The sequence below is a fragment of the Pipra filicauda genome, unplaced genomic scaffold (assembly GCF_003945595.2).
Source record: "Pipra filicauda isolate LSUMZ 115617 unplaced genomic scaffold, ASM394559v2 scaffold13_size5146498_pilon, whole genome shotgun sequence".
NCBI classification, from domain to species: domain Eukaryota; kingdom Metazoa; phylum Chordata; class Aves; order Passeriformes; family Pipridae; genus Pipra; species Pipra filicauda.
Genome location: NW_024103874.1, coordinates 3,880,026 through 3,907,792, shown reverse-complemented (window position 1 = coordinate 3,907,792; position 27,767 = coordinate 3,880,026). Strand labels below are relative to the sequence as shown.

Sequence of the window (27,767 nt, the reverse complement as noted above, 5' to 3'; positions counted from 1 at the left end):
ATCTCTAGGATTTGGAAAGAGAACTTGAAAGTGGAAATGGAAACTAGATATGAAGAAGCAACTGAGCAGATAAGAGGAGGATGGGAAGGAAAACCTGTAAGTCTTCAAGAAAACCGCTCTTGTGCTACATTCTTCTAATATTTCTGCACGTTATTCTACTCATTCTCCCCCTTCAGAGATTTCACCCTATGTTTTGGGGTCTCTGAGATCAACCAGAGCCAGAAAGATAGGCCAGAGGCAGAGCAAGGTGCTGGCATTCCCGGGGGGCACAGATGCCTGGGGTGAGCATGCAGGGGACAGTAAATGGCTTCTGGGATGCTCCTGACTCCACTGGCACTGTGTTCCCCAAACGTTGTGAATTAGAAAGGTGGCAGCATCTTTGAGCTGTGCACCAGAGAGGTCTCTGCTCTCAGACCTCCACACTTGGATAGTGGGCAGAATTTGTTGGCCTCAGATGCAGGTCTTCATTCCACTGTGAAGCCACTTACATTTATACCCAGCTGAGAGGGCAGGTTTAGCTTTGCTCAGTCAGTCTCCATTTAGAGATTCCTCACCTGATGTTTCCTTCCCTCTCAGGGCAGCAGCAAAACAGCACAGGGCTCCGTGCCTGCACCCAGGAAGGTGGTGGTGTGCACCAGCAGCCGAGAAATTCACTGGGAATAAAGCCAAGAAACCATGGATCTGCAGCAGGAGAAGAGCAGCCCTGTAGGAAGCAGTTTGGAGCATGGACACATCCAGGTAGGACAGAGATGTGGCCCAGACTGGCTGCACCTGTGTGCCAGATACAGACAGCTACATCTGGCAGAGGCGTGGTCTGGAGTGACCGGTCCTGGTGTCAGGCATCTGTCTCCCTTCTGGAATGCAAGGCTTGTGCTGAGACCAGCTCCTTGGGTGCTGTTTCCCCTGTAATGTTAAAGCTCTGGCACTAAGGGAAATGGCAGTGTGTGCTGTGGTGTGCTCAGGACACACAGCCTGGCTGAGTCACTGGACTGGGATGTCCCCTCTCTGGGGTGCCTGTTCCCGGCGTGCCGCCTGCCTCCAGCCCAGCAGCAACTGTGACAGGACCCCTTGTCCCACCACACACACAGCACATCCTCTGGCATGGCCCTGCTGATAACAGCCTGTTCCCTCAGCCCATCACAGGCACATCACAGCCATCTCATTTTATCCAAACACCACTTCCCTCCCCAGTCCTGAGTCATCAGTAGGCTGATATCAGTGCCTGTGTGTCAGTACCAAAGAATGCCTGGTAATATCCCTTTTTCTCCTCAGCTTTTCCCAGCTCCCTTTAAATTCAAAATAATTTGTGCCTCCTTATGACCCCAAAGGCACTACTAAACAAATGTATCAACATGAAAGTAAGCATTTTAATCAGTAAAATGCAAGATTTTTTTAAAAAATAATAACAAGACCCTGCAGGGAGAAAGACTGAGAAAAGAAGAGCAAATGAAAAGAAATGCTCTGTATGTTCTGGCTGGGAGCCAAAGGCCCTCTAGGCCAGGTTTGGATAAAATAGGGCTTAATTTCTGGTGTGAGAAACCGCTAGAGTGAATCTGTAGCAAACAAAGGCCAATTCACAAAGGGACATAGGCCAGGGTTGGAGGAGGAGAAGGCAGCCTGCCAGTTCTGCCAGCTCCCGTGATTTTATCATATCTTGCAATATCAGATGTTTTACTTGCAGCTTCCTTTTCCACTTGCATTTTTTTTTAAAAAACTGCATTTCTACTCTTGAAACCTGTAGGGAAGAACGTGAGGTACACTCCAAAGATGGCCCAGAAAGCAAAATGAAGATAAAAGACACTAGAGTTCATTAACTTAAAGAAAATTAAACTGAGATTCTTAAACAAGCCTCAGGGAGAGGAGGGTTTTTTAAAAAAAAGTTTGGGCTGGGCAGTGTGAAATGCCTTCTTGTACCATGAACAACTGTTTACATTTGAAAAGAAATGCTGTGTCAGCAGTGCTAGGGGGCTCATCGCTCAGTGACAGCATTATCTCCCTGGAGAGCTTCCAGTGCCAGAGGAGTGTGAGATCCCCCAGATCTCCCAGGGCTCAGCAGTGCCCTCTTCCAGACCACCACAACCTCTCCTCTGCACATCACGGGGGTCAGAGAGATGACATAAAGCCAACTGTGGTAACAGGGTGGTACAAACCTACCAAGGGAATTCTCTCCATAATGGGAATCTTGCCCAATTCTTAAAAGTCCATTTTTTCCCTTGGGAGCCTAGCAGAGAGCATGTACCCAGAACAGTGGCATTTCCATCACATCCCACAGCACGGGTGGTACCGACGGGAACGAGTCGCGCTCCCGTTACGTTCCCTGATTCGTTCCAATAAACAGAGCAGAGAGAATGGCTTGTTCTGAAAATCTAAAGCTTTTCTATTAGCTGCACGCTGTGCTTAATACCCTTGATAATGAAACAGTTGGCCAGTAGAATATACTTTGTTTTTTCTCTAATTGCTCAGATCCAGGCAGTGTGTTCGGGAGTCAGCTCTCAAACAACCCGGCATTTAGTGCAGCTACAGAAACCAGTGGCACTGTGTGCAGCGGTGACAGCTTTAGAGTCCCTCTCAAGAGGCTGTTGGGGATGCAGGATTGCTTCCCCAGGGGTCATCCCTGTATTTTCCCATGATATTATCTGATTTTTGAGGCCAGTTGCGGATGCAGGAATTCTGCCCACGCACATTTCTTCTGGCTGCTGTAGGTCCTGGGATGACAGTAGGTCGGCCCACACAGGGCAGCCTGTGGCCATTTACCAGCCCACACCAACATAAGCTCAGTCCTAATTCTTGATTTTGAAAACACCCTTATGGGAGTTGTAGGAAACACAACTTTGGTGTCATCATGTCCACTTTGGATTTACCTCAGGCCACCATGATTTGGGCTTTCCCCACACAATTTGTGATTGAGCACAAGCAATGTGAGGTGCATCTGTGGAGTGCTTTTGGCTGTTTTGGGGTTCAGTCCCAAAGGAGGCACTTCTAGAAACTGTTGTTTGAATTGCTGTCATTTTAGCAGACAAAATAATTAAGTTTTGAAGATACTGAGCTAAGGAGCTGAGATGTCATGATGTAGTTGGTTGAGAGGAGCTGGGTGTTACTGGAGGATTCAAGCCCCATCCCAAAAGCAGGGACACTGAATATGGTTTGGGAAGGTGAGGGATGAGACAACACTGCAGTTTGCATGACAGCTTGTGGTAGAAATCCAAATTGCTCCATCCCCTCTGTGCTGGAGGGGTGCTGCCAGGCATAGGTGGATACAGACTTATATACACCCAAGGCACCAGCTCCAGTGACAGCCACTCTTGTAGCACCGGTGACAGATGTGTTACCTTTCAATACAAGTGTACTGGGAGTGATGCAGGTTTTCCACTGTGGTACACAGGCTCAATGTGACTAATGGAAGGGAAACAAGGAGCGTTTGACCCTCGTTAGTGTCATAATTTCAAGTGATGCCCACCCTTTCCCCATTTTACAGCCGCGGGGCTCTGACAAAGAGGGCTGTGTTCTTGCTGTGTATGATTAACTAAATCCTGTGTTACATGTAACAGGCTGAATGGGGAGCTGAGGACACTGTTTGCAAAGATAAAGGACGTGCAACTGTACTGGCACAGGCAGTGCCTCTGCAGGAGTGGGTTTTGAGAAAAAAGAGAGCCTAGGTCATGTTTTCATCTTGTTTGTAGCTGTGGTACTTACAGTACATGAAATTTGAAAAATCCCTTTGTTTGGCTGCCCTCAGGCTTCCCACGTGGAAAAAGGGTGTGTGGGGATGGGAGTGCCCACACTGTGAACACAGTGTGCTCTCTGCTGCTTGCACTGCCCAGGCTGATCCAGGCAACGGGGAGGGAAGGAGAACTCATTCACCCACGCAGGCAGTGGGAATTGCTTGGTTACCACCATCATGGAGGGGAGCCTCTGCAGGTCACCCATCAGGGAAGCCCCCCAGGGACAAGGTTCTCCTTTACAAAACCTATTCTCTTCCCTGCCTCAACCCCAGTGTTTCACACTGTTCAGACACAGACATGCTCAGACACCACTTTTTCCCTACTGTTTCCACTTGCCTCTGTTCTCCTGAACCAAGATCACATATATCAAAATATTATAAGGGTCAGCTGCTTGCAGGATGAGGAGGTACAGAGATTTCACATGCTAATTCATCTCAGCATCACCTGTCTCCTCTGCTCATCATATAACACTGTTTTTATTACTCATAAATTTTCAAGTGGAGTAAAGAAGTTTGGGCAGCTCAATTTGACTGAAAATGCTTTTGGAGATTGACAGGAACAACACTTATGTTGTCACATTCCAGCATAAGCATACCTTTCACCTCAGATAACTGGGATAAAAATGATATATTATGATGGTGTTCCAGGTTTAGTTTCACCTACAGCTTCTGTACATTATATGGCAGCAGCCATTAGAAATGAATGATGCCAGAACCAGACAGAGCCTGTGCTCTTAATTGTAGGGGCCATTTGCTCTGCTGATGACAGACAGTGTCTGCCTGTGTACACTGACTTCACCTGCTCATGTGTTTCTGATTTTGCTGCAGTGTTTGGTATGGAGGCAAGTGAGAATATCCCTTTCGTACCATCTGTGTTGGGTTTTCTTCCCCCCAAGTGTTCTGAAAGATCAGCTTGTACTCAGAGAAGTGTGATGCCTTTGAACTGATTGGAGAGACGCCCACAGGAATCCATGCCCACTTCAGGACCTGGTCTAGGGGACACAATTTGGAAATATTATAGTCCAGAAACTTCTCCACCTCCCCCTGGTGTGGCTGTGTCTTAGCTGAGGTTGCTGCCCACAGCACAGCCCCTTCCAAGCACATTTGCTCAGGGGAGGAGCAATTGTGGGGGCAAAAATGATACAACAGCCCTTGCACTTTATTGCCCAAATATGAGTCCTGTGCACGTAGAAGTAGCTCAGCATGTCCTAGTGTGGTGTTTATTAACACATAGGGCATCACTTTTAATGGGTTTATGTTGGTGTAAATATTCAGCATGAGTTAGGGTAGCCAGTAGGGTTGGGACAAGCGTGAGATCTATACTAGATGCTTTCTGAAAGTGACATTAGGACAGTATATTTTGCCTTTTTTTTTTTCCTGTTTGCAAATATCTGCTTGTCTGTGTATGTACACAGTGAGTTTCTTTTGTAATGAATCTTCCCCTGTTTGCTAATTGCTGCAACGCAAAGCCCTGCTGCATTTGGCATCTGGTTTCCTATAAACACCTTCACTTCTGGATATTGCTTTAGTAATCCCAACAAAGCCATCCTGACAGCTCCAACTGATTGTCTCCATTCATAAAACTGCATCTTAATACCTAATCCTCACCACTGCTGCCAGCCGGGCAGTTTCATTGTTAAAAAGATTAAACTATTATCCCATGCAAACACCAATCTTTAATTTTTAAATGTTAGGCTAGAGTCTTCTGATGATGGAAAATGCCAGGATGCATGGGACACTGTATTCTCTAGAGCTTTGTGGCCAACATGTTTAAAGCTCAGTGAAATATAAGTTACTGCCTCATTCGTTACTTCTGTGGGTGAATTAGTGTCCCTTCCCCCAACCCAAACTCAGCTGGTTTGAAACTCAGAAATGAAAGTAAAGCATCTTTTGTTTTGCTTTTTAAAGTTTTTTTTAAATTCTGTTTGAGTCACGAGCTAAAATTATAGTTGATTTTGGACTATTTACAGCACAAGGATTTTAATAGCAGGCGCTCACTGAAAACTCAAAGAACAGTCCCCAGACATGGACAAGTTAAACTCTTTGCTGGGTCTTGTACTAATACCAACTTTTTCCCATGGTTTAGTATCAGACAGACATGATCTAACCGAGGTGCATTTTGAGTCTGATTCCTGCTCCCTCAGAAGAGCAGACTGCTTGGCTGACATATTTAGGTGGCTTTCATGAAAAGTCATTTGTACCACACTGGGCTTTCAAGCACCTTTGTGTTCTACCGAGTTCTGCTTTGAAAGGTGCGATGACACCCCAAGATGCTTTTTAAATTAAGCCGGTTTGGCTGATGGGAAACTAATGTAGAACAGATTTAAGTAGCTTGAGTTACAATCACAGATCCCCGTGAGATTGCTTTTGGCCAGCTAAACACTTGCTAAAGGATGACTCACTTAATCTCTGTCAGCATGGCAGACGGTGCATGGTAAAGCGCACCGGCGGATGTGTCGAACAGAAAACCTTTGTCCAGGCAGCCCCTGGTGTGGGCACTGCTGTGAGCCCTGGAGAGGCTCACGGGGTGGGTGCAGATGCCTGGTCTTGCGTGTGAGCAAAGGCATCAGAGGCTGGATACGTGGGGGTGGGACACCAGGCCATGGGGGGGGGACATGGGGCTTTGGGGGTGGGACATTGGGCCATGCACGTTCGTTCACGTCACTTGCTGGAACTGCTGAGCTGTTCCATGCAAGACCTGGAAAGTCAGCATGTCTAGAGAAAGTGATTAAACAAAGATACAGGGCCTAAGGAAATGCCCTGGTTAGCTGAGATTTATGAGCCATGGTCGGATATGTCACTTGAAACTGCCAAAACAGAGGGGGATGGGTTCTGGTCCCTCTGGATGTGCTGGAGAGCTGCAGGCTGTACTCTCCCATCCATTTCTTGTCAGTGCTACAATACAGCTGTCTGAGTGTTGCCTGTAGCTTCAGGTACTAGGCTTTTCGTGGTGTTTCTTACCCTCTTTTTTTTCCATTAGTAAAAAGAATTCTGCAATCTCGCTTATATTTTATATCTTCAATTAAAAATTATTAACATTTTCTTCATGGAGTTGGCTTTTTTTGCTAATTTTTTACTGAGCAGGAGAGCTGAGTGCGATAGAGCTGCAGTATGGGCTGAAGGACAGATCCCTAGGTTTGATCCATAGCTGTTGATGTGGTTAGGGAGTCTCTTGCTGACATTGTGCATCTAGTCTATAGCAGAAGGGTTATGTTTTCATAAAGCAGCATCTCTCTGCTTTGCCTGAAGTACAAGGGTGATGAGTTCATGGCTTGTGCTTCAGTTATTTCTGCTCTTCTGTTCTGGAAATGAAGGGTAATCCCCAGCCTCCAGCTCCTGAGACTTCTTTTCAGAGCCAAAAAGAGCCAGTGTCCAAGCTGGGAAAAAGATAAAGCAGAGATGCACTAACTACAGTGCTCTGAAGATCCAGGAGTGACCTGTGGGCTGAGCACCTGTCCTCTCTCCTCTATTTCTCCTGCACAGCTGTGATAGGTGTGAGAAGTGTCAGCTCACCTGTGGCAGTTGTCCCCTTTGGCACAGATGTTTTGTCATGCCAGGAGGTGACTGGGAAAAACACCAGCCATGAAGTATGGAGATCCCTGGAGTGGTGACTGTCTTCATCTCAAAGAGGGGATCTTCTGGTACATTTTGTGTTGAAAACAGTTTATTAGGGGGGGAAGAGGAGATGCAGGGGCTAGAAATGGTAGTCAGGCAGGCAGGGGGGTGATTTCAGAGGAGAAAAATGCTCATGAACCTCTCTGCTCCTCCCAGGCAAAGAAGCTGCCAGCCTTCATGTGGCATGTCATTTGTCAAGCTGTCACCCGGGGGCCCGTGGGTTCACCCAGGAGGGAGCGCGGGGCACACCTGTAACCTTTGCCTCCAGAGCTGTCTGCGGTTGTCCCCAAGGCTTGTTTCTGACTGCAAAGGCAGCAGTGGGCTGTGGGCGAGGTGGGGAGGGGCTGTGGGTGTTCATACCTGCAGGGGTGGGAGTGGGGAGTGTGCTGAGTGCCCTGGAAAGCCTCAGCTCCTCTGCTGTAGGGCTGTGTTGTAGCTGAAGGCACACTCTCCCCTCACAGCGAGCAGCAGCACAGCTCATCTCTGCCCCTGTCACTGCAACCCAAACCCACAGAAGATCCATTTTTGGGGAGGGATCCCTAGTGCTGGATTTGCTCATGCTGTGGGTGGTTAAGAGCTGTTTCTGAAGACTGCTGGTCACCTTTCTGGCATGCAGAGCACCTCCCAGACCCGCAAGCAGACAACTCCTGCCTAAAGGTTGGGGCTTGTTGGGTTCTATTTGGAAGTAACTCTTCCTCTCCCCATCAAAGATCTGGGCATGCATGTTCAGATTTTCCATTTAGTGCTAGTTTCCAGATATTATAGGTGCTTAGTCTGTGTGGTTTATCTTGCAGCAAAGCACAAAAGAAGAGCCCCGTGCCCATTCCTGGCTGTGCACAGGCAGGACAGCAGCTATCCCACTCCAGCGGTGGGCTGGGCAGGCTTTGTGTGTGCTGAGGGTATGAGCTGCAATATGCCAACAGAGACAATATGGAAATGCAAAACACACCTGGTAGGAAAAATGAGTGGGTGCCAGCTTTTTCTGAAGCAATGTGTGAGTATCTGTATCGAGGGAGTGGTCTTGAAACCAGGGTAAAGGCTATCAGGCCGGTAAGTCCCACTCTTCATGGTTATTGTATAATTTATAGGGCACTTCAAAGGTATCAAGGCACTCTGCAAGAAAATACTGGGGGGAAATCCACTCCCCAGGAAGTCTGCACTATGACCTTACAAGCTCTAAATCCCCAGCTCTCTCTTTCTGCTGTAACCTGGAACCCCTTTCTACTCCAAAAAGTCTCCTGAGGTCCCTTTTCCTTCCCTTCCTCAGTTACTTTGTTCTTATTACATGTAAATTTATGGATTAAAGCAGACACTATTCTTGATATTTAAGAAGATGCTGTTGTGCATTGGGGAATCAATTTCATTTATTAGCTACTGAAAAATTACAGATATTTTTATTTTTTTAAGATCTTGCTCCTCCTTTGTTGTTATTTTGTTTTGTTTGTCGATGTTTAGTTTTTTAAATATTTTTCTTTTAACCTCTTAGCTCCAAAGGGAAGTGGAATCTGGGTGGCTAAAGTATTTCTGGTATCAGGGCTGTAGCACTTGCTGAAGATCAAAGGAACCTTTTCAAACATCATTGTTGCCATTAAGAGGTGGCAGACGCATCTTAAATAACCAGCCTTTTCATCCAAAGAATCCTTGATTGAGACACACTAAATCCAGCAGTGTGGGCTGGACTTCAGCTACTTTCTGTTCAATTTGGGCAGCCCAGCTCTTCTCTTGTAGCTGAGCTTTGGCTGCAGTGAGCCCCCAGGGGATGATCTGACCTTTAGTATGAATTTAGATCGGCGCTGTGACTTCTCTAAATTATGACTGCCAGAGGTCTTGGGGTCACGGTGCTCTATCGTCAGAGCACTCCCAGCTCCCAGCACACTCCTGGCAGTGTGGGAGAAGGGATGTAATTATTCATAGTGATTAAAAAAAAAAAAAGAAAGAAAAATGTGGATGTAAACTGGGTGTAAAAATGACAATCTGCTGGGGTGTGTGCTTGTTGTGACTGCTGTGTATTTAGAGATTCTTCTGATGATATAAATGGTACCACCTAAATTACTGGTGTAGGGCAGCAAGTTAGCTCTGCACATGTGCCAGGTGATGTTCTGCCACCTTATAAATGGTTAAAGTAGAAGAGCTGCTCTCTTTGCTTAGACAAACAGGGTCTCTGTGTGAATAGCTTGCAACCCCCAGTCATAATCCCTTTCTGATCTCTTGTTATAAAAATGATAGATGGAATGGAAACTCCATAAAGATTAGTAATCACCAAAAGAGTGGGGAAAAGTATTGGGAAGAGTTATAAGGTTTTTCTGCATTCCTGAGGATTTCTGCAGGGATTCCTTTTCCTTAGTGGAGCTTGTGCTTGGAGGAGCTCTTTTCCTTTCAAACTTGCTGTCTGGAGACAGTGGAGATGTTTGTGGAGGCTTTTCAAGTAGTTCTAAAGAAATCTGGCATGGATTCCTTGTAACATAGTGCCTTAATTTCTGCAGTTGTGAAGCAGGGTAACAGGATGTATGTACTTGTCAAAGAATTTGGGGATTTACTGCCAGCTCAGATGGTGCTGGGATGTTCTCAGGGAAGTTCTGACTGTGAAGCATCACTGCTACATGGCAAAACAGCAACTCTGTCATTCTATACATTTCAGCTTATTCATGTGGGTTCCCTTTTTCTTAATCTTTTGCATGCAGGGCAGCACTTTCAAACACAGATATTGATCTTGAGTGTCTGGTGTAGCATGTTTGATTTTCAGAACTTCATAGTTTACCTTAAAATGTAACCATACAAATGTGGATTGCAAGTCACATCTTTCTTTAAAAAAACTCCAAACTCGGTCCTATTTGTGAAATACTCTGGGGTTTAAAAATGTGAAGGTGGATCTTCCCAAAAACTGAATAGCTGAAAACTGGGTTATGACAGATGCAGACTTTGAAAAATCCAGCCCACTGCGCATATGTGGGATTTGCTGGATTTAAAATAAGTTTGTGCTAACTGGTGAGAGCAAGGTAATTTGGAGGAGAGGAAAATGCATTCAAATCAGGCTTTACCCACACCTCTAAGTTAGGATAACGTTGGTCTTGAGATCCATCTGTAACGGTATATTCAGAGGTTCGTGATAGATTGGAGGAGGTTAATGACTGATTAACTGCTACTGCAGGAGTGGTGAAACAGAAGAGCTGAACCTCTGCTGGCTCCTGCTTTGTGCTCCCTGGGTGTAAAACCAGTGAGTTCCATGGGGGTCCTGAGTGGATCAGCAGCAGTAGGTCACCACGAGCTGCTCATTTCACAGAGCTGTGCCTTGGGGAGGCTTTGGATGCACTCGACAACAGAGATGTCCCCATCCTTTGGGATTGGATGGGGTGGGGGGTGAAGATCTTAAGTCCAGCTGGTGCAGGTGGTTCAGTGGGTCAAGGAAGATCTGCTGGGAACAAACCCATCAAGCGCTTGTGGTGGTTGCACGTTGTTTCACCTACACTTCTGCTGGGTTTTCCCATGTACCTCCCACCCTCTGCAGGGCCTTTGGACCGTGTTCAGAGCAGCTGTGTCAGGTTGAACAGCTCCAGGGACAAAGTTGGGCTTTCATTAAGTAGGAAGGTGTTTGTGGTATGTTGCCAAGATGGTGTTTTATTGCAAATTATCAATGTAAGCAGCATCAGAGACCACCCAGATCTTTCCCTGAGAACATGGCTGTGCTTTGAAACTCCTGTCAGTGGCACGAGCTGCCTGTCCTCTGCTGATGCCATGTGCTGTGAGGTGAGACATTTTTCTGTTATCCTATGACAGTGTTTTATTTCAACGTGTAGCATCTCATCTGCTGTGTCTGCAGTCCTATTTTATCTACCTTACAGCTGGGAAACCGGGGTGCAGGGGAGCAATTCTGCCAAGACCATGTAGGACACTCATGAAAAAGGACTCAATCCAGCAGCCAGATAAGCACTTAAAATATTTTGATTTTTTTTCTCTTTTGCTGCCGATTACTGCAGCTCATTTATCTTTCCTGACTAACTCAGCTATCCCATTGCAAATCTGGATTTGGCTGGAGAGTACTTCAGCAAAACATTTGGGATTTTGCCCTGACAAGATCTGTAAGGCTGGCTGAAACAGCACAACTTATGCACGCTCCAAGAATTGAGAACTGCAAGTGCATTGACCTGTCTGTCTGTCCCACCAAATGGATGGATCACTTTCAGTTCTGACCTAATGACACTCTACTTTGCTATACATCATTGCTCTTAATATTAGGAACTGCTGTCTTAAATGTCCCTTTCAGCAACTTGTAGTGTATACCTGTGTTAACAGCCTCGCACAGAAATAGTTGTGCTTCTAGAGGCCTGACTTGTGCAGTCTCACAGGGAGGGCTATTCCTTAAATGGGTTAAGATAGCTTAAAAAAAATAAACTGTAAAAAGATTGTTTACACCCCTTTTTATAGCTGGGTCAGTTCACAGCCTGGTTCCACAAATGGTTCTGTTGGCACAACCAGAAAGGGAAGAAGGGCAAAAACTGATTAGGCCAAGGCTGCTGCCAAAGACAACATGTTGTCAGGCCACGGCCTCGGTCCCTCCTGTGTGGGGAGTAGGTCTCCTCCATTCCCTCCAGCCCTAAACATGATCAACAAATAGCAAAAAAGAATCTGATGCTTCCTCTCCCAAAGCCAGAGAGTGCCTGTAATAATAAGAATGCGATAAACATCCCAAAGCATTTAATCTACTTTTTCAGTGAGCTGCAGGCCAGGGAACAGCCAGAGAGATGTTAAGAGCAAAAGCAGAATAGATTGTAATTAACTTTAAAACGCTGTGAAACTCGTGCTGCTGTGTGTGGCAGGCTCACTTTGGAACAAAGTTGGGTTTAGTGCAAGTTCTAGTCGTGGTATCAAGTCAAGGCTTGTCCAGAGAAAGTGTATGTGCCTTTATTAGCATGCAAATCACATACCCTCTTTATTACACTGTCTCTGCATCTCTCCCTCTAGAGTTGTTTAATAGAAGCAGGCAAGAACTAATTAAATTCCTTTATTCCTACCTCATCCTTGAAGTGCAGAGCTCAAGGCAAGAATGCCAATGGGCACACGCCCATACCCTCTGTGCTTCCAGCACGAGCGTGGCATGCCTGACCTCCACCTCATTAGGGAAGGAATAAATCCCCTAGCATGAAGATGAGAATGTCAGGCACTATATGCATAAATCACATAAGGAGTTTCCAAATGGCTTTCATCTTGGGAGTCCTTAAAAGTTCAGAGCTGTGGATCAATCCAGAGTGGATACCTTTCAGCAGTAATTCCACATCTGAAGTACTTTAATAATCTGGCTCCTTTAAATAAGATTCTAAAAGCCCAAGCCAGACGAAATGGTAGTACACAATCAAGCTAATTACTTTAATTACTATAAAATTATCAGACAGTGTATTTGTAATTTTAATCTCCTAATCCGCAAAGTACCTTTTTCCCTTTAGTGTTCCTAAAGAAAGTAAAATAGCTTTTGGTTTCCTTGCCAGCTTTTCAAGGATCTTTGAAAACTGAGGAGAAACCTCCCACAAATAGCCCAGCTGTGGTTATGAGGTTTCATTTTTCTTTATTTAAAATATTATCCCCCATATGAACGCAAAGCATTTAAAAGCAGTAACAGGATCTATCCCTGCAAACCAGCCATTTGAGTTTAAGAAGATTTCTTTGGTTACCTGAACTGTACAAAGGTAATGCACAATATAAACCTTCCTTAAAGTGCTGAGGAAATTGGAGGTTATGGCAAGGGAAGGAAACCTCACGCTGAAAACCAGTAGTCAAAGAATGAACCCCAGGCTACTCTCTGTTATGTTTCCAGCTACCTCATTTGAAGTGTTATGGCTGGAAAACTGCACTCAAAATTTTGCACTGAAGGATCCCAAAGTGCTTCCTCATGGTATAAACAAGGGTTCTTGACCTCCAGGGCTGCAGACATTCTACATACCAGCTCATCTTCTGGGATGATCCAAGATTCTCCAGTGTAGCAGGGCTGCTTGTAGAGAGGCTGTTTCAGCATCCCAGCTGAACCTCTGGAGCTCCCAGTGTGGAGAATCCCTCAGGCTGCCCAGTGATGAGAGCTGGCAATGGCTTCACCACTCACCAGCCCTTGGAGCCGAGTGTAGGGCCCATTGTGTTTCTGATCTGTGTAAATCCTGACACACTGTCAGTTTTTGTGCTTGCTGTTTGACCTCCTGGAAGGCAAACTGGAGAGGCTGGGCAGAATGTGTGGGATTTTACTGAAGTTTATTGGACCTACAGGGTCCAAAGCAGGGCTTAGCTGTTAAATTCATTTTTTGCAAATTTAAAAATGTGCCTACACTGGATGGTTGAGCATCTCACAGCTTTTATTGTTATCATACCCCATGGCTGCTACTTCTTTTCAATTTGAGTTGATGAAGAGAGGCAAAGAGAAAGATAAATGATGTGTCCAAGGTCATGCAGAAAAACAGTAGCAAAAGGATTTGAGCCTCAGCCATAGTCTAAGTTCTTGGCTGTGGCACCATCTCTCTGTGTGATGTCTGAAACAGGCTCATTGCTCTTCTGTTTTGGAGAAAGCACTAATTTTCCTATTTGCTACCTCTTCCTACTGGAGGGGATTATTTTAAAACACAAACCAGCAAAGCTATTCCTATTAAGCTACTGTAGGAATAATCTGCATGGAAAAAAACCCTGAGATGCTTTCCCAAATAGGAAGCAATTTAGATTTCAGATTAATGGCTGTGACAATGGAAATATATAAGATCTTTTCCTGATAAGGAGCCCAAACCATGGCTAGTTCTTATCTGTGGTGGACACAGGTGTGAAAACTCACTTGTGCTGCACAGGATGAGCAAACACTAATGAAAGGCACAAATATCCCTGTTACACAGAGCTCCCAGCCTGCAGTGTCCATTTCTAGGGTGAGTCAGCTGGTGCTGGTGAATGGCTTAGGAGTGAGCAATATGCTTTCCTATATCCCCTGTAAATTGACTCTTAAAACCTGGTTCCCATACAACTTAGTGCAGCACAAAACCAAACCATGAGTCCTCGGTGCCGGCAGAGACTGTGCTGCTGTGTTCATTTTTTCCTTGCTGTTAAAGAAGCCAATTTTCAGGATCAGGCCATTGAGTCATTCTCTCTGGGACCCATAAATCCTTAGTCCTGACAGTGAAAGGAGCTTCACAAAAGGAAAATTAAGGATTGGAGTGGACAGCTGGGATGGATGGAGCCAGCACAGGGAGCAAGCCCAAGTTTGGAGCAATGATAGTGCTCTGGGCTGTCAGCTGCAGTTTACAAAGGAACCGCTTAAGTTTCCCCCACTGTCACTGCCCAGTGGGAGGGATGGTGCCAGCCTTCCTGGGGACAGCAGGGCTGCAGTCCAGGGCTTTCTTTGCAGGCACCTGCTCAAACAGAAGAAAATGTCTCTTTTGTGCAAGCCTTAAGCTGTACATGGTCAGCAGCACGTACCTGAGCAAGTCAGACTCCACACAGCACAGGGGCGCGTGTGCATGCAGAGCCAGGGAACTTGGGAGGGAAGTGAGGGGAGAGAAGGCTTGTTCAGATCTGAATTTTGTGGCAGAGATGTTGGTGAGGTCTGTACATTGAGTGCTTCTTGCTTTGCTTTGCATGAAGACCCTCAGCATTCCCCACGTGTTCCGCTCCCTGATAAGGTTAACGGGATAAAGAAAATGTTACCAAATGCATTTTAACAGATGACTGCAGTTAGCACTCAGCTGTTTGGCTGCTGGTTTTTCTGTCTTAGGAAATGCAGAATGAGAAACCCCAGCTTGAGCTACTGAGAGAGGCAAGATGAAAATGAGGGTTGCAGAGTGAAGCTCCGCAAATTTCTCTTGCACTTGGTCAAACTACAAATAATCAGATTAAGCCATAACTGTGTAAATGGGGCTTGAGTGTGTTTGCTCTGCTGACTTGGTCATGCATTCAGGACGTCCAGAGTGGTGTAACTACAGCCCAGGAGTATTAGTCACGCTGGGAGAACTTCAGTGAATATAAGAGGGCTTCATCTGGGCAGTTACCAAGGCAACTCTTGCTAATATTTCATTACAATGCTTTCGCCCTCTGCAAGTCCCATGGATTAGGACTGGGAATCTCAAAAAGAAGAGCTGATTGTCAATATTGTGCTTGGATTGAATGTATCCCAGAGGGGAAAAAAAAAAAAAAGGTAAAGCGTTTCCCATAGGCAGAGCCCACAATGCACAGCTGGAGCTAAACTCCATCTGTCATCCAACACTGCCTTGTGCCCTGAGGAGAATCTTGGGTAGTAACTAATCTCCCTCTTTCCAGCTCTGAAATAAGTGGAAAATGCAGGTATGGACTCATCCTCATCTGTGTTGAGATGATGCTAAGACACCCTGCAGCAGGGCTGTGCCAGGTTCCACTGAGAGTGGCTGCAGCACAACTTGCACCAGTACAGGCTGGTGCCCTCAAACAGGGCCTTCAAAATGTGCTGCAGATGTGCTTAAATCAAATAGTGCAAACATGAGGGTGTTTGACATTGATGGTGTGTGCCCTGGATACCAGCTCCTTCCGTTTGTCCTCATTGATCTCTTTTATTCCAGAGCAGTTATCTTCTCCCTCACCTGTTGTTGCCTTTGCCCTGTCTGAAGGGAGAAGAAAACACAAAACTTGTGTGTTGAGACTGGTTTTTATTTTTTATGGCTGGAATGTGTCTCCACTGCTTCATTCAATTTTGTGCATTTCTAAATATCAAAGTAAACTGCAGATTGGAAGTAACAGGAAAATTCCAACTGTAAATGTTTGTTCTGCTAAGTCCTACAAGTCTGTTGGGCTGCTGGCTCTGTGCACCTTCCTCTAACTGTATCTCTTGTTGCTGATTCCTTTAGGGAGCCACAGCCTCTGTGTATTGGACTGGGCAGCCCCTTCATCTGGAAGAACACACATGAAAACAAAAGGGTATTTGCTTGTGTGGAATATTGGTTGAGATGCTCCTTCCTCTGGGGCCAGCTTGGCATTTGTAATGTTGCTCTTCCTAATTATGCTTTTCATTAATTAGGTATTATTTCTCATTAATGAAATGAGACTTAATAGGAAAATGGTAATATTACTGTACTGTATGGCAGAGAAGATTAGAAGTCCTACTGTTTTTTTTCCTGCTACCAATAATTTCCACCTAGATTTTTAAAAAGTGGATATGATGTGATGTGTGTGGAAGCCAGCAAGGGCCTGTCATGACCCCATGCCTGAAGAATACTTGTGCACATAGCCACAGGGTACAGAAACAAGGCCGGGTGAAGTAATCTGTGGGAGGATGAACTTCCCGGTATTCAAAGAAGCTACAATGACATAGTAGGAAAAGTCCTACTCTCTGAGTCAGGCTTGACTCAGTTTCCCATTTGCAGTGCTGGCTGTGTCCCACCTTTCAGACAAGAAGCAAAAGCACGGTCTGTCTGTGTGTCTCCAGCTTGACCCTGCTGCTGTTTCACACTCGAATGGGTGCGTTAACTCCCATCATTGCACGGCTCTTCATCCTGAGCACATTCACTCATCCCCCTGCTTCCACCCTGGATTCAACTTGACACGGTGGCCTTCGTTCTCCTGCGGTGCTAAACAGCTACCAAGGCTCACCCCAGGAGTAGCTGCACTTTTCTGGTGGGTGAACTGATCTCTATTGACATGTCAGCTCGTTAAATCTGCAGGGCCCTTCTGGCTGAAGGCAGAGCTGTGTGGCAGACATTTAAAGCATGATTTAGTTATTAACATAAAAGCAGCTGTGCTCCTGTTTGAGTTGTGCAAAGAAAAACACATAGCTAATGATGACCGAGCCTGAAGCGTGCCTAGGAGACAGCACTTGTGTATGTTTTCCATGCACCCCAGAATAATACAGAGTTTAGGCTTTAAAAGAAAGTATTTGGGTCCTTGCCAGGTAGACAGACAGTATGAATGAAACACCTGTTCTGGCTTTGGGAGGGTTTTGCAACCATTTGATTACAGGGAAGGTACAGGCTGACCTTAAAGTGAATTGAATTCTCCGGTGTAGAGTAACATGTCCTGCTACATTATGAAACTTCTTGATCTCTTTGTGAAAATGTCCACAGCAGACAAAACACAGATGTTTGCTGCCTTTTGGTTTTAACTAAAAGGTGCTGCCCGGGCATTGCAAATTGAACAGCTCTGTCTCAAACCAGTCTCTTTCAATTTTGAATAAATGTTAAAAGAGCAACACTATAAAGGAAACAAAGATAAAACACATTAAAGTAATTTTACAAAGAGAGGAAAAATAACTGCTCCTTCCAGATGTGTCCTAATTCAGCTCTTTCTACTGCTCATTGGTGCTTGGCAGTTTCATGGGGTTGCATTTCCACACAGTGTAGTTCAATTCCAAGAAGACATAAAAGATCCTCTTTCCTAGAGTCACTTCCTGTTGCATCACCTTATCAGCCTGGTCAGTTTTGTACAGTTTTAACTATTTCTGTTAGCATGGCAAAACCAGCACCAGGAATACTTTCATAAGAGCAGAGCTGTGCTGGGTATAACACCATGGGGTAGAAGTTTATGGCCTGTAGCAGACAGCAGATGAGGAGGTGAGATGAGTTTGATCGTCCCCTCTGGCTTTATGCGTTTGTAAGAACCAGTCTGAGAAACCAAGGCAGATCCTGGTCAAATTCCTCATGCCTTCAACAAAACTCTTGAGTCCTTTCCCACTGTAGATTCAAGCTGTTCCCCAGCTCCCCCAATGCAGAAGGGTTTAAAAAGCTGTAATTGAGCTGTCAGTTTGAAGAACAAACGGAGGAAATGTTCGTCGGGTCTCTGTTTGTGGGCTGTTTGCAGAACTGTCTGTGTGTGCATGTGTGCAGGGGTCTGTGTGAACAGGAGGGGAACTCCTTTCTGTGCCTCTGTGAACTCAGCAAACTCAAACCTCACATGGAACCAGCTTATGCCTTTTGTGGGTTTGTTTTACAGTCTTCTCAGGTAGAGCCTGTGAAGGCTGTAAAATTATAAAGCTGGAGATGTGCTTGAAGGGTATTGATTGCGCTTCTGGCTTGTGTTGGTTCAACTCCAGCTCATGTGGAATTTACTTCTTAGCTTCTAGTAGCTGTTCTTGACACACTTGTGTCAAGACACGACATGCTTATGAAAATGGTGAGCTTGGTATAATTTTCTTGGATCACCACGGGGCAAAGCTCAGGAAACACGTTCCTTCACACAGCTTGCAGCAGGGTAGTAGAAAAATAATTAAATCTTCCGTAAGATAACGTGCTCCTGACCCTATACCATACAAGAACCATATGCTCACTTATTTCTCTTGGCTCAGGTCCTGCTCTTACTGGCAGCTCTGACTGTGGTGGTACCCTGGTAGGAAACATTGCTTGTGAAGGCAACGGGTCTTGTTCCATTGGCCATATGTTGGTTTTCCTGGAGCGAGGAGAACTCCTTTCATTTCTCTATGTAATAGACAATACAGACCCAGAGAATTTATTCACAGCAAGCAGAATGTGTTTGTATCACCACTGAATTACTAGACAGGCCTCGCTTCTGGCTGTGGGATGCTTCCCTGTGCTTCTGCTGTAGGTTAAAAGAAAGACATGTAGACAGGAAAAACTCACTTGTAACTTGCAGAATCTTTGTTCAGATTTAGGAACTGGGTTCCCTCATCAAGGTAAGTTGAATTTGTTCTCAGATCTCTTTTAAGCTCTTCCTGTCCCTCCCCACTCCCAAACCCTGTCTGTCACTCCGCAGCTTGCTTGAAGAAAGGGCTTGTGGTTTCTGGTGGCAGCTTCTGGCAAGTTCCTCGTGGTCCTGCAGTTTTCAGAGAAGCAAAAGTAAAAACTTCAGTGGAACTCAGCTGCCTTTAAGGGATGCAGATGGATGGCAGCATGGCTTAAATCATGTTGCTACATGTAGGCTCAGAGAAGACTGGAGTAGGAATGCTACAGGCTGGATTTTTTTTCCAGTTCTTTCTGCATTCACTGGTAATGGATTGGATTTAAATGGAAAAGTCTCTTCTGCTTCAACACCTCCTATTTGAGAGCATGTCACTGTGACCAGTAGCTTTGTGAAGCCGAGCCAAGAAGTACCATTGCTAGGCTCAAGAAACTAGTATAACTCAAAGAGGGATCAGAGCAGGGAGTAACAGGAATGGCAAATATCCAGGGATGTTGAAATTAATGCTTAGCAAAACTTCTTAGACAGAAGAAAGGCTTCAGTATTCAAGCAAAGTTCTAACTGCATAGATCAGGGGACATCTTTTTTGGGAGCAGAGTATTCCTTGACCATCCGCGGGGGGTTTCACCTGAAATGTTTGCTTCTAGTGACTCTCAGATGAGAATTTGGATTAGATGGGACTCATGTCCTCAGCGTGGCTGAACAGAGATCAGGATAGCCATCAGGATAGGAGTTCAAGTTGTTAACCTCAGGTTTTTGGATAACCTCTAAATCAGATATTTAGCGATGTTAGAAACCCTCTGTCCCTTTCTTTCTGTGCTGGAAAAAGACCCTCAGAATGCTCTTTCTTTAAACCATTTCCATTGCTTCTTGGTAAACTTCAGATCCCCTCAGTTTTAGGTGGCCTAAGTACAATTGCAGTCTTCAAACTGTCTTTGAAAGTAGCTCTGCGGTTGACTAGAGGCAGTTCATACTGCAGAAGGGTCATTTTTTTCTGCGTGGTGCTCCTGAGCCTGTGCCACAAACCCACGTGGTAACTGTGATTTCACTTTCCTTAATTGCATTTTGGAGAGGAGATTAATTACGTGCCACCACGTTTACCACTAGAGGGATTATGGATATTATCCTGGCCCGAGTCTTTTGCCTTGAAACTCTCGTGGGGGTGGGAGAAAGTTATTTTCTTAATCTGTGCCCTGCTTTCCTTGTTAGCTCCTTTTACATATTCACAGGTGCCATGGGGTGTAAGTAGCTAATTAAATACGCCATTTGATAAAGTTTGAGGAAGTTTTAATTCCTGTCGTGTGGAGTATTGGTCTCGGGTACATAAACATGTTAGTTAACCATTACTGCAGAGCACAAGTATTCTCAAAGGTGGCTGTTCCACTTTCCCCAGAGGAACTTACCCATTTTCAAGCACAGTTTAAAGGGCAAAGACTGCTTGCTCTCTTGATAAGAATTTGTTTTTAAAGGTTCTATTTCACTTCTAAAGGATACATTCATCTGAGGAGCGATAAGATCTTGCATTAAGTGGGGAAACCAGGGGAAAGGTCTCCAAAGTGACGGGCAAGCAAGAAGGGGTTAAATGATGTCTGAAAGCCCTTTAGGAAGTCTTTCTAACTGAATGGGCTTGGCGGCTGTGCTTCAGTGCTTCCTCGCCATGTGGAACCAGGCACCTCTCACCGCCCTGCGTTCACAAGTCCTGATGTCATGCTAATGCATCCCAGAGAAACAGCTGGCACGGGATGGCTCCCTGGCTCCTGATGGCATGTAGACCTGCGCTCCTCCACCTCCTGATGCTGAGACCCACCAGCGTTCCCAAGCTGCACCTGGCGGGAGGGCGGAGAGTGTCGGACTGCCTGTTGTGCTATCCCACGTATACGGTGCTTCAGATACAGCAAAAAAGATGTTTCAAAGGCCCCTGAAAGTGCTGAAATTAGTGTAATGGCACAGCCTGTTAGATATATGCCATATGTGAATGCAGTCTGTGGAACTACCTATTTGAACTACACACATCACAATGCTTTTTTTTTTTTAATTATTTTAAAGAACTTTTCCAAGAGGGCTGATTCCTGCTAGGCTGTCCACAGAAAAAAAGAAACAAAGAGGGTGATGTTTGGCAAGGAGCAAGTGCCCAGCAGCAGCCTGTGAAGACCTGGACATGCTTAAGAGCTTGTTTTGCTTCCTGTGGGGTTCAAATACTGCAGCAATCCAACTGTATGGAGTCTAGTCCAGTTCAGGCACAACGTTTTGTGAATATCATTTAATTCTTGGATTTAAAAAAAGGTCTGTGATTTGATGAGTTAATTTATGTGTTGATATATATACACAAACGTATATATATTTATATATATATACACATGTTAAGTTTCTTAGCTGTAAAGCGTCTTCCACCCAGCAGTAAATAAAGACCTGACAGTGTGTGTGTCCTTGCAAGTCACACCACGGAGGGACTGTTCGTGGACAGATTGGGCGAAGGTTGGATTATCACTGATCTGCTTTCTTCCCCCTGGTGAGAAGGTAAAGTCATTTCCCGAAAGCCATCCCTTCTGGGGAAAGTGGAAGTAAAATTTTCACTGCCCAAATTTAACGAGAATCCACATCATACCTCGAGGAGAGCCAACTGGAATCGGTGGAGCCTTCCCCTGATTTGTTAATTAGTAATAGAGTGTTTTCCTGTAGATAACCCGTCTATCGGTTAATGGAGTTTAACGTACTAAAACACCAGCAGAGCCTCCGGGCAGCGCAGCCCCGCACATACAATGGGCACATTGTTCCCCGGGGGGATCCTGTCTCCCCTTTATTCGGGAGGTGGGGAATCCCTTCACCCCACTTGGCCGGGCTGGAGCGGGGGGTTCCCGGGGCGAGGCCGGGCGGGCGGTGGGGGATTCCCGGGGGCGGCGAAAGGGTTAATGGGGGCGGCGGGGCCGGGCGGCCCCTCCCCGCCGCCGGGGCTGAAGTAGCGCGGCGGCGGCGCGCCCGCAGAGCCGAGCGAGGCGGCGGGACGGGAGCGCGGAGCCGCTGCCCCTGCCCGGCCCCGCCGCTCGGGCAGCCCCCGGTGAAGATGGCGAGGGCGGCGGAGCGGGGCGGTGCGCGGCCGGGGCTGCTCCTGGTGGTGCTGCTGGCGCTGCCCGCCGCCGCCGCCCGGCCGCCCGCCTCCTTCCCCAGCGATGTGAACGGGCACAGCCTCCACCCGCCCTACTTCAACCTGGCCGAGGGCACCCGCATCTCCGCCACCGCCACCTGCGGCGAGGAGGCGGCGGGCGCCGGCAGCCGCCGTGCCGTGGAGGATCTCTACTGCAAACTGGTGGGGGGCCCGGTGGCCGGGGGGGACCCCAACCAGACCATCCAGGTACGGCCGGTGCGCGGGAATGGTGGGGGGGAGCGCAGACCCCGCACACGGGCGGATCGCGGAGCGTCGCCGGGGCGGCACAGCCGGGGGGTGCGGAAGGGTCCCAGCCCCGCTTTGTGCTTCCCCCGGCCAGCGCTCCCTCGTCCCACCCGTTTCTCGGGGGCAGAGGCTGCGGTGGGGAATCTCGAGGCCCCACGGCCTCGCTCCGCGCGTGTTTTCCCACGCATCCCTTGTGCAGAGCTGGTCCAGCAGCTGCTGGTGTGTTCGTGCCGGGCCGCTCAGGGAGGGGGCGAAGGGCAGGCAGGGGTGGTCCCAGCGCATCCCCCTGCCCAGGCCTGTCCGCAGCTCCCCGGAGCAGCGGGGCGGTGGGACGCACGTGCTCTCTCTGTCTCTCTCCCCCAGCCTTGCCAGGAGTTGCTCACATGAAACGCAGCTCGCTGAGTTCCCGGGGCATTATTTTTACAGTTTGTGGGTTCTTTATGTTTATAAAATCCCGGGAAAACCACCTCTCACATTCCTCCTCTAGTCAGAGAATCGTTATGATAAACGTGATGTGTCTTAAACGTGATAATATTTACCTTGATGTGTTTTAACTCCGCGGTTCCCCGTGTGTTCGGTGGGGCGTTGGGATGAGCAGAGGGAAAGTAACGAGGGTGGATTTTACAAGCGAATGTCAGGTGACTTATCTCGGGGGTCCCATTTTGAGCTGCCCAGAGGGAGCTTGCAGCCAGGAATGTAGACGGTAAAAACTGCAGTGCAGCGTAACAGCTATGGCTCTCTTGAAGAGAGGAAAGAGCAGTTGTAAACGGGCTTGTAAAACACTAGTTTTAGTTGCAGGAGCTCCAGATCCTGTGCCTCCCCTCAGGGCAGCCCAGGCTGGGAAGAGCAGCTCTGATTTGAAATGCTCTCGCAGCCTGGAGCCACCAGCTGCTGCTCACCAGTGTTTTCTGCCTGGTGCTTGTGAGGGTTATGGTGCCACTTCACCTGTTCCCTGGAGCACTGGGGTTGTCCGTGTTGTAGGTAACAGTAAGGATGAGCAAGGGAAAACTGTCAGTTTCTTGGTCTGAGCCTTTTTTGGCCTCTTGGTTGGGGTGGCTTTGTTACATAGTTGTCTCTGAAGCATTTTTCTCATTCTGGCCACATTCTCCCGAGTTAGTGCTGTACTAGGAATTTTCTGGCTATTGTGTGGTTATGACATGGAATTCTGCTCTCTACATATATAAATTATTGAAGATGTTACTGAATGGCAAAAACTTGACTTATCCTCCTCTTGAGTTTTGCCACCTTCTGAAGTGATCTGTTTCACTTTGCTGCACTGTAAAATAATGTAACTTGAAGAAGCTTTGCTTCAAGTCCCAGTAGCAGGAGGCTTACAGGGACCTCGATGTAGTAATTGTGCCTACAGTGAGGCAAAGGAGCAAGGAAAGATGAAGAAGTTAACTGCTACTATGTGCGCTTGCAAATAAGTTGAATGGTCTGCCAAGTATAACTAGGAGGAATAAGAGTGCTTGGAAAAGCTGGCAAATGTGGGTGTGCATTTATCACTCCACATGTGTCCATCTGTGCTCTGGCCACCCTGCTAGCTCAGCGTGACACATAGCTCTGAGGATGCTGGTGACTAAAAGAAACCCTTCAGGCTGTACCAGCTCTGGGGGCAGCCTCATCATTCCCCTGCTGCCAAACACAGCTCCCCAGCTGTGGATTTCTGCAGCGACCCCCTTCCGTCCCCTCTGCAGCTCTGGCACAGGGTGGCTTTGATCTGAGCACCACTTCCCAGGCCAGTGGTCTTCAGTCAGTCTGAAAGCTTTAGAAAAATCCTTTTGTAGTGGCTCCTTTCCATGACCACAGGCAGCACCTAAAAGGGAGGGGAGGAAACAGGAGGCATCAGAGCAGAGGTCAGAGTTCCCAATTCATCCCCTTTAGGGTTTTCGGCACCACCCGGTGACTAAAGCAAGGAGGGAGGTGGGAGGGAAGTGTTCAATTTGAGCAGACTGGAACAACAATAATGAACTCCACATGCATGTCCTCACTGCCCGTGTGTCACAACAGACCAGAGTCCCTTCCCTTCTCCCTTCACCTGCTCAGTGCTGCTCGTCTGTGGTGTGGCCGTGGCATGAGGGGGTTTGGTCAGGAATTCTGGAACAATGCCTCGGGACCCTCCCAAGACACTTCCACATGCTGTGGTGGTGAAGGGACATTTGCTTGATTAAAGACTTAGAATAAACATTAATACAGTCATCTAATAAATTAGTTCAGTTAGTTCTCTGTTTTCTACTGTTTTAATTTGACGTTGTAGAAAACTTCAGAAAATGGAGTTCACTGACTTTAAGACATGATAGTCTTAAAATGCGAATAATCATTAAGCTTTCTGAAATAATGGTGCTCTAAAGACACTTGCAGTGGTTTTGGCACAGCTTATGGGAAGGCTGTAAACCTTTTCAAGGAGTTTCCTTTGCTTTATTCAGGGGTTTTTGGCAGAAGAGAGCATTTCCAACTGTGGGGGGCTTTTCAGTCTGGAAGGATGTGATGCACAGCAGTGCTGAGGTGTGCTGAAAGGGACTTGCCATGGAGGTTTGATTCCCTTGTCCAACTCACTCTTCAGCATGGGCGATCCTGCCTTAATGATTGTGTCTTGAAGATGAGGCAAAAGAGAGGTCATAGGTTTCTTTTTTTCTGATTGAGCTTTGCTGCAGATGTTTGTAGCTGTCTTCAAGACAGACAACTCTGCAAAGGCATAGCAGTGTGCTCATGTTCCCCATCCCACCCTTCTGCCTAGGGGGCTGTTCCAGCAGGGATTGTATATTGTGCTTGGAGTGAGGCAGGGTTGTAGACAATTATTTAAGGAGATTAGGAGTATAACAGTAAGACAAGTTACTAGCATTAACTGAAGGAATTCTAGACCTCAGAATTTAAGAACAGAACACAAACTTCACTGTTTTCAAGTCAGTGCAACTTCTGCCTTCCTCTAAAGCCTGTCTTCACACGCACCCTGTGTTCCAAGCACTGGTTTGCACAGTGAATTGTGGTGCTGAGCTGTATGTGGGCATTGACCAGAGGTCTGGTCCTCTCGCTCTTCCAGGTGTCACTAACAGATGAGATCTGAAGCTATTTCATACCTGAGCGTCTATGAATTTAGTGACATTCTCTTTTGATATCCTACAGTAGTCAGTGACCATTTGTCCTGGTACTTTGTAATCGCAGACCATGTCTGTCCCGTGTGGCACTGGGAATCTGGCTCAGCTCAGGGCTCTCCATGCTCCGGGTGACAATTGATGCTGTACCTCACTATACGTGTCTCTTTTGCATTTACATATGCGATAGAGTTGGACTTCAGGGGTTTAACTGTGGCTGAAAATGAAAGTTTTTAGAACAAGGTGCTGTTGCTCACAGAAAAAAACACCTGGTGAGACAGCACTGCTTAACTTTGCCTGAGCAGCTGATCTGCAAGGACAGCCCTGGTAGCAGCGAGTGTGCATTTTACTTGTCTGAAACAGTACTTTTTACCCCCCATTTCCTGCCCTTTTTACCTCATCCCCAGCAGCCCAGGCTGCCCCATGCTCCCTGTGGTTTTCTGATAAATCAGGTGAGGAGAGCTGATGTTGGGTCATGGCAGGGCCAGATAAACTGGGACAAAGCCACCTATTTTCCCCAAGGGGAGTGTTGCCAGTGGGGTGCCTGGCTAGTCTTCATGCTCAGGGGAAACTTCAAAGTTCCCACTGACTTGAGTAGGAACAGGACTGGGCCTTGCAGGTCTCTGTAAGCTGCCCTCCTTTCAAACCTCTTCCTTATCTCTCTCTTTGCAGTTTGCTCTGATAGTGGCAGTTTTATGTTCTCTAAGCTGCCCTGCAACTTCTTGCATTGCTTTCTTTTTGCAAAGTTTTTTCTTTGGTGGACCTTAGCGGTGTCCACACCTCTTCTGCTCTGGCAACCTGCTGTCTTCGCTAAGCCTGCTGCTCACAATTGCTTTTTTAATTAAAGTCCTCTGCTGATGTCAGAACTCCCCTGTAGAGAACCTGACGGCACTGCGCGGGAGCCTGTTTCTCTAAAATACAAATAGCTGGAAATGATTCTCACCAGCTTTAGGTCTGGCTCTAATGAAACAACTAATGAGCAACTGGTGCATCAAAGAGGCTAATCACGCTTTTAACAGCGAACTTGGTTCAGCTGTTGATGTGTTTCCAGCCCAGGCTGCACAGCAGTGGGGAGGGACAACAGCAGCATTACAAATGTGGAGCAGCTGATCCTAATTTTTAGTCCCCTCTAATTTAACTTGAGTTGACTGTCTTCAGTCGATGTGAACTTTGGGTCCAAAATGGTTTTTACATCTGTAGCAAGAATTTAAACTATGAGAACACTTTATTTTTGTTATTTATCCCCATTTTGTAACCTTGCCTCACTCCCCCCCCCCTCCCAGTGTTGTGCATTGTGCAGCAGAAATTTCCACACAACCTGTTGCACCGGTTCCCGTTAGAGGTTTGAGCTGAAGAGTTGGGTCAGTTTTATCTGGTCTGCTCTCCCTCCTGGCTCAAAGCATGTTCAAACGAGCCTTGTCCTGACCTCTCTGTACAGCGGGTGCTCTGTACAGTGGGTGTCAGGGTTACCTGGGTGGTTTTAGCTTCCTTTTTCTTTGGCCTTGTGCTTACCCAGTCTGCTATTTTCATATCTCCAGAACACTTAATGAAAATGTGTTCTTGTTCAGGACAATTTGTGTTGCATAATTGCCTGCAAATAACATAGGGCATGGCTGTGGGGAAGAATGCTGTGAAATCTGTTTCCTTTGCACGGAGATTCCTCCAGAGTTTGGAGCATCTGGAAAATCACACGCTCTGCGGTGGCTCAGTCTTGCTCAGCCCTTGTAGGGGTGCAGATGCAGTGAACAGGAAGGGGATTGCCTGTCTTGAGATCTTGTACCTGGTGTAATATTAACGCTGGCTGCAGCTGGGACAGGCAAGGGCAGCATTCCTGCCTGGGGATAACTGCGCCTTTAAAAGGAAAACTGACCGTAACAGAGTCCCCTTCTAGGCTGTTGTAGCAGCAATTCAAGCGACAGAACAGTGGCTCCACAAAAGAAATAACTTGCCAATTTTCAGGGCTATTTGCAGGTTTTTTTGAGAGTGGGTCAGATTCATTTGTCCCTTAATGGGAAAGAAAGAATTGCCCCTAACAGCTCAGGTCTTTTGTCTGGTCGTGCTGTTAAAGTTGCAGGGCTGTTTTCTCTGGCACCGTGTCCATGGAGCTGACACAACCACCCGCACCACAAAGGCAAGGCAGAGAAGTGATGGCAGTGAGGTGCCTGGCCAGCTGACAGCTGGGGCTGTCCCTTTCTGGCCTTGCATTGCAGCATCAGCAGCAAAAGGAACTCTGCTGTGAGACTATTAAGCTTGAAAATGTAGCTGAAAGGACTATACTGTGAAATGAATAGGTGGACAAGAAGAAGATTGCAGGGAGTTGGGCAGAGGAACTGCCAGTCTG

At 46.8% G+C, this 27,767-nt stretch overlaps 1 protein-coding gene across 2 annotated transcripts in view; it reads left to right on the top strand.

Annotated features, from left to right (window-relative positions):
* The first annotated feature begins 21,941 nt into the window (after positions 1-21,941).
* LAMA5 (laminin subunit alpha 5) overlaps positions 21,942-27,767 on the top strand; it is an 88,020-nt gene continuing 82,194 nt past the window's right edge. For both annotated transcript variants that reach the window (XM_027710703.2, XM_039378531.1), the window contains exon 1: positions 21,942-22,295. In XM_027710703.2, the coding sequence (XP_027566504.1) occupies positions 22,008-22,295 (288 nt within the window). In that variant the 5' untranslated portion in view covers positions 21,942-22,007. The remainder of the gene's footprint in view (positions 22,296-27,767) is intronic.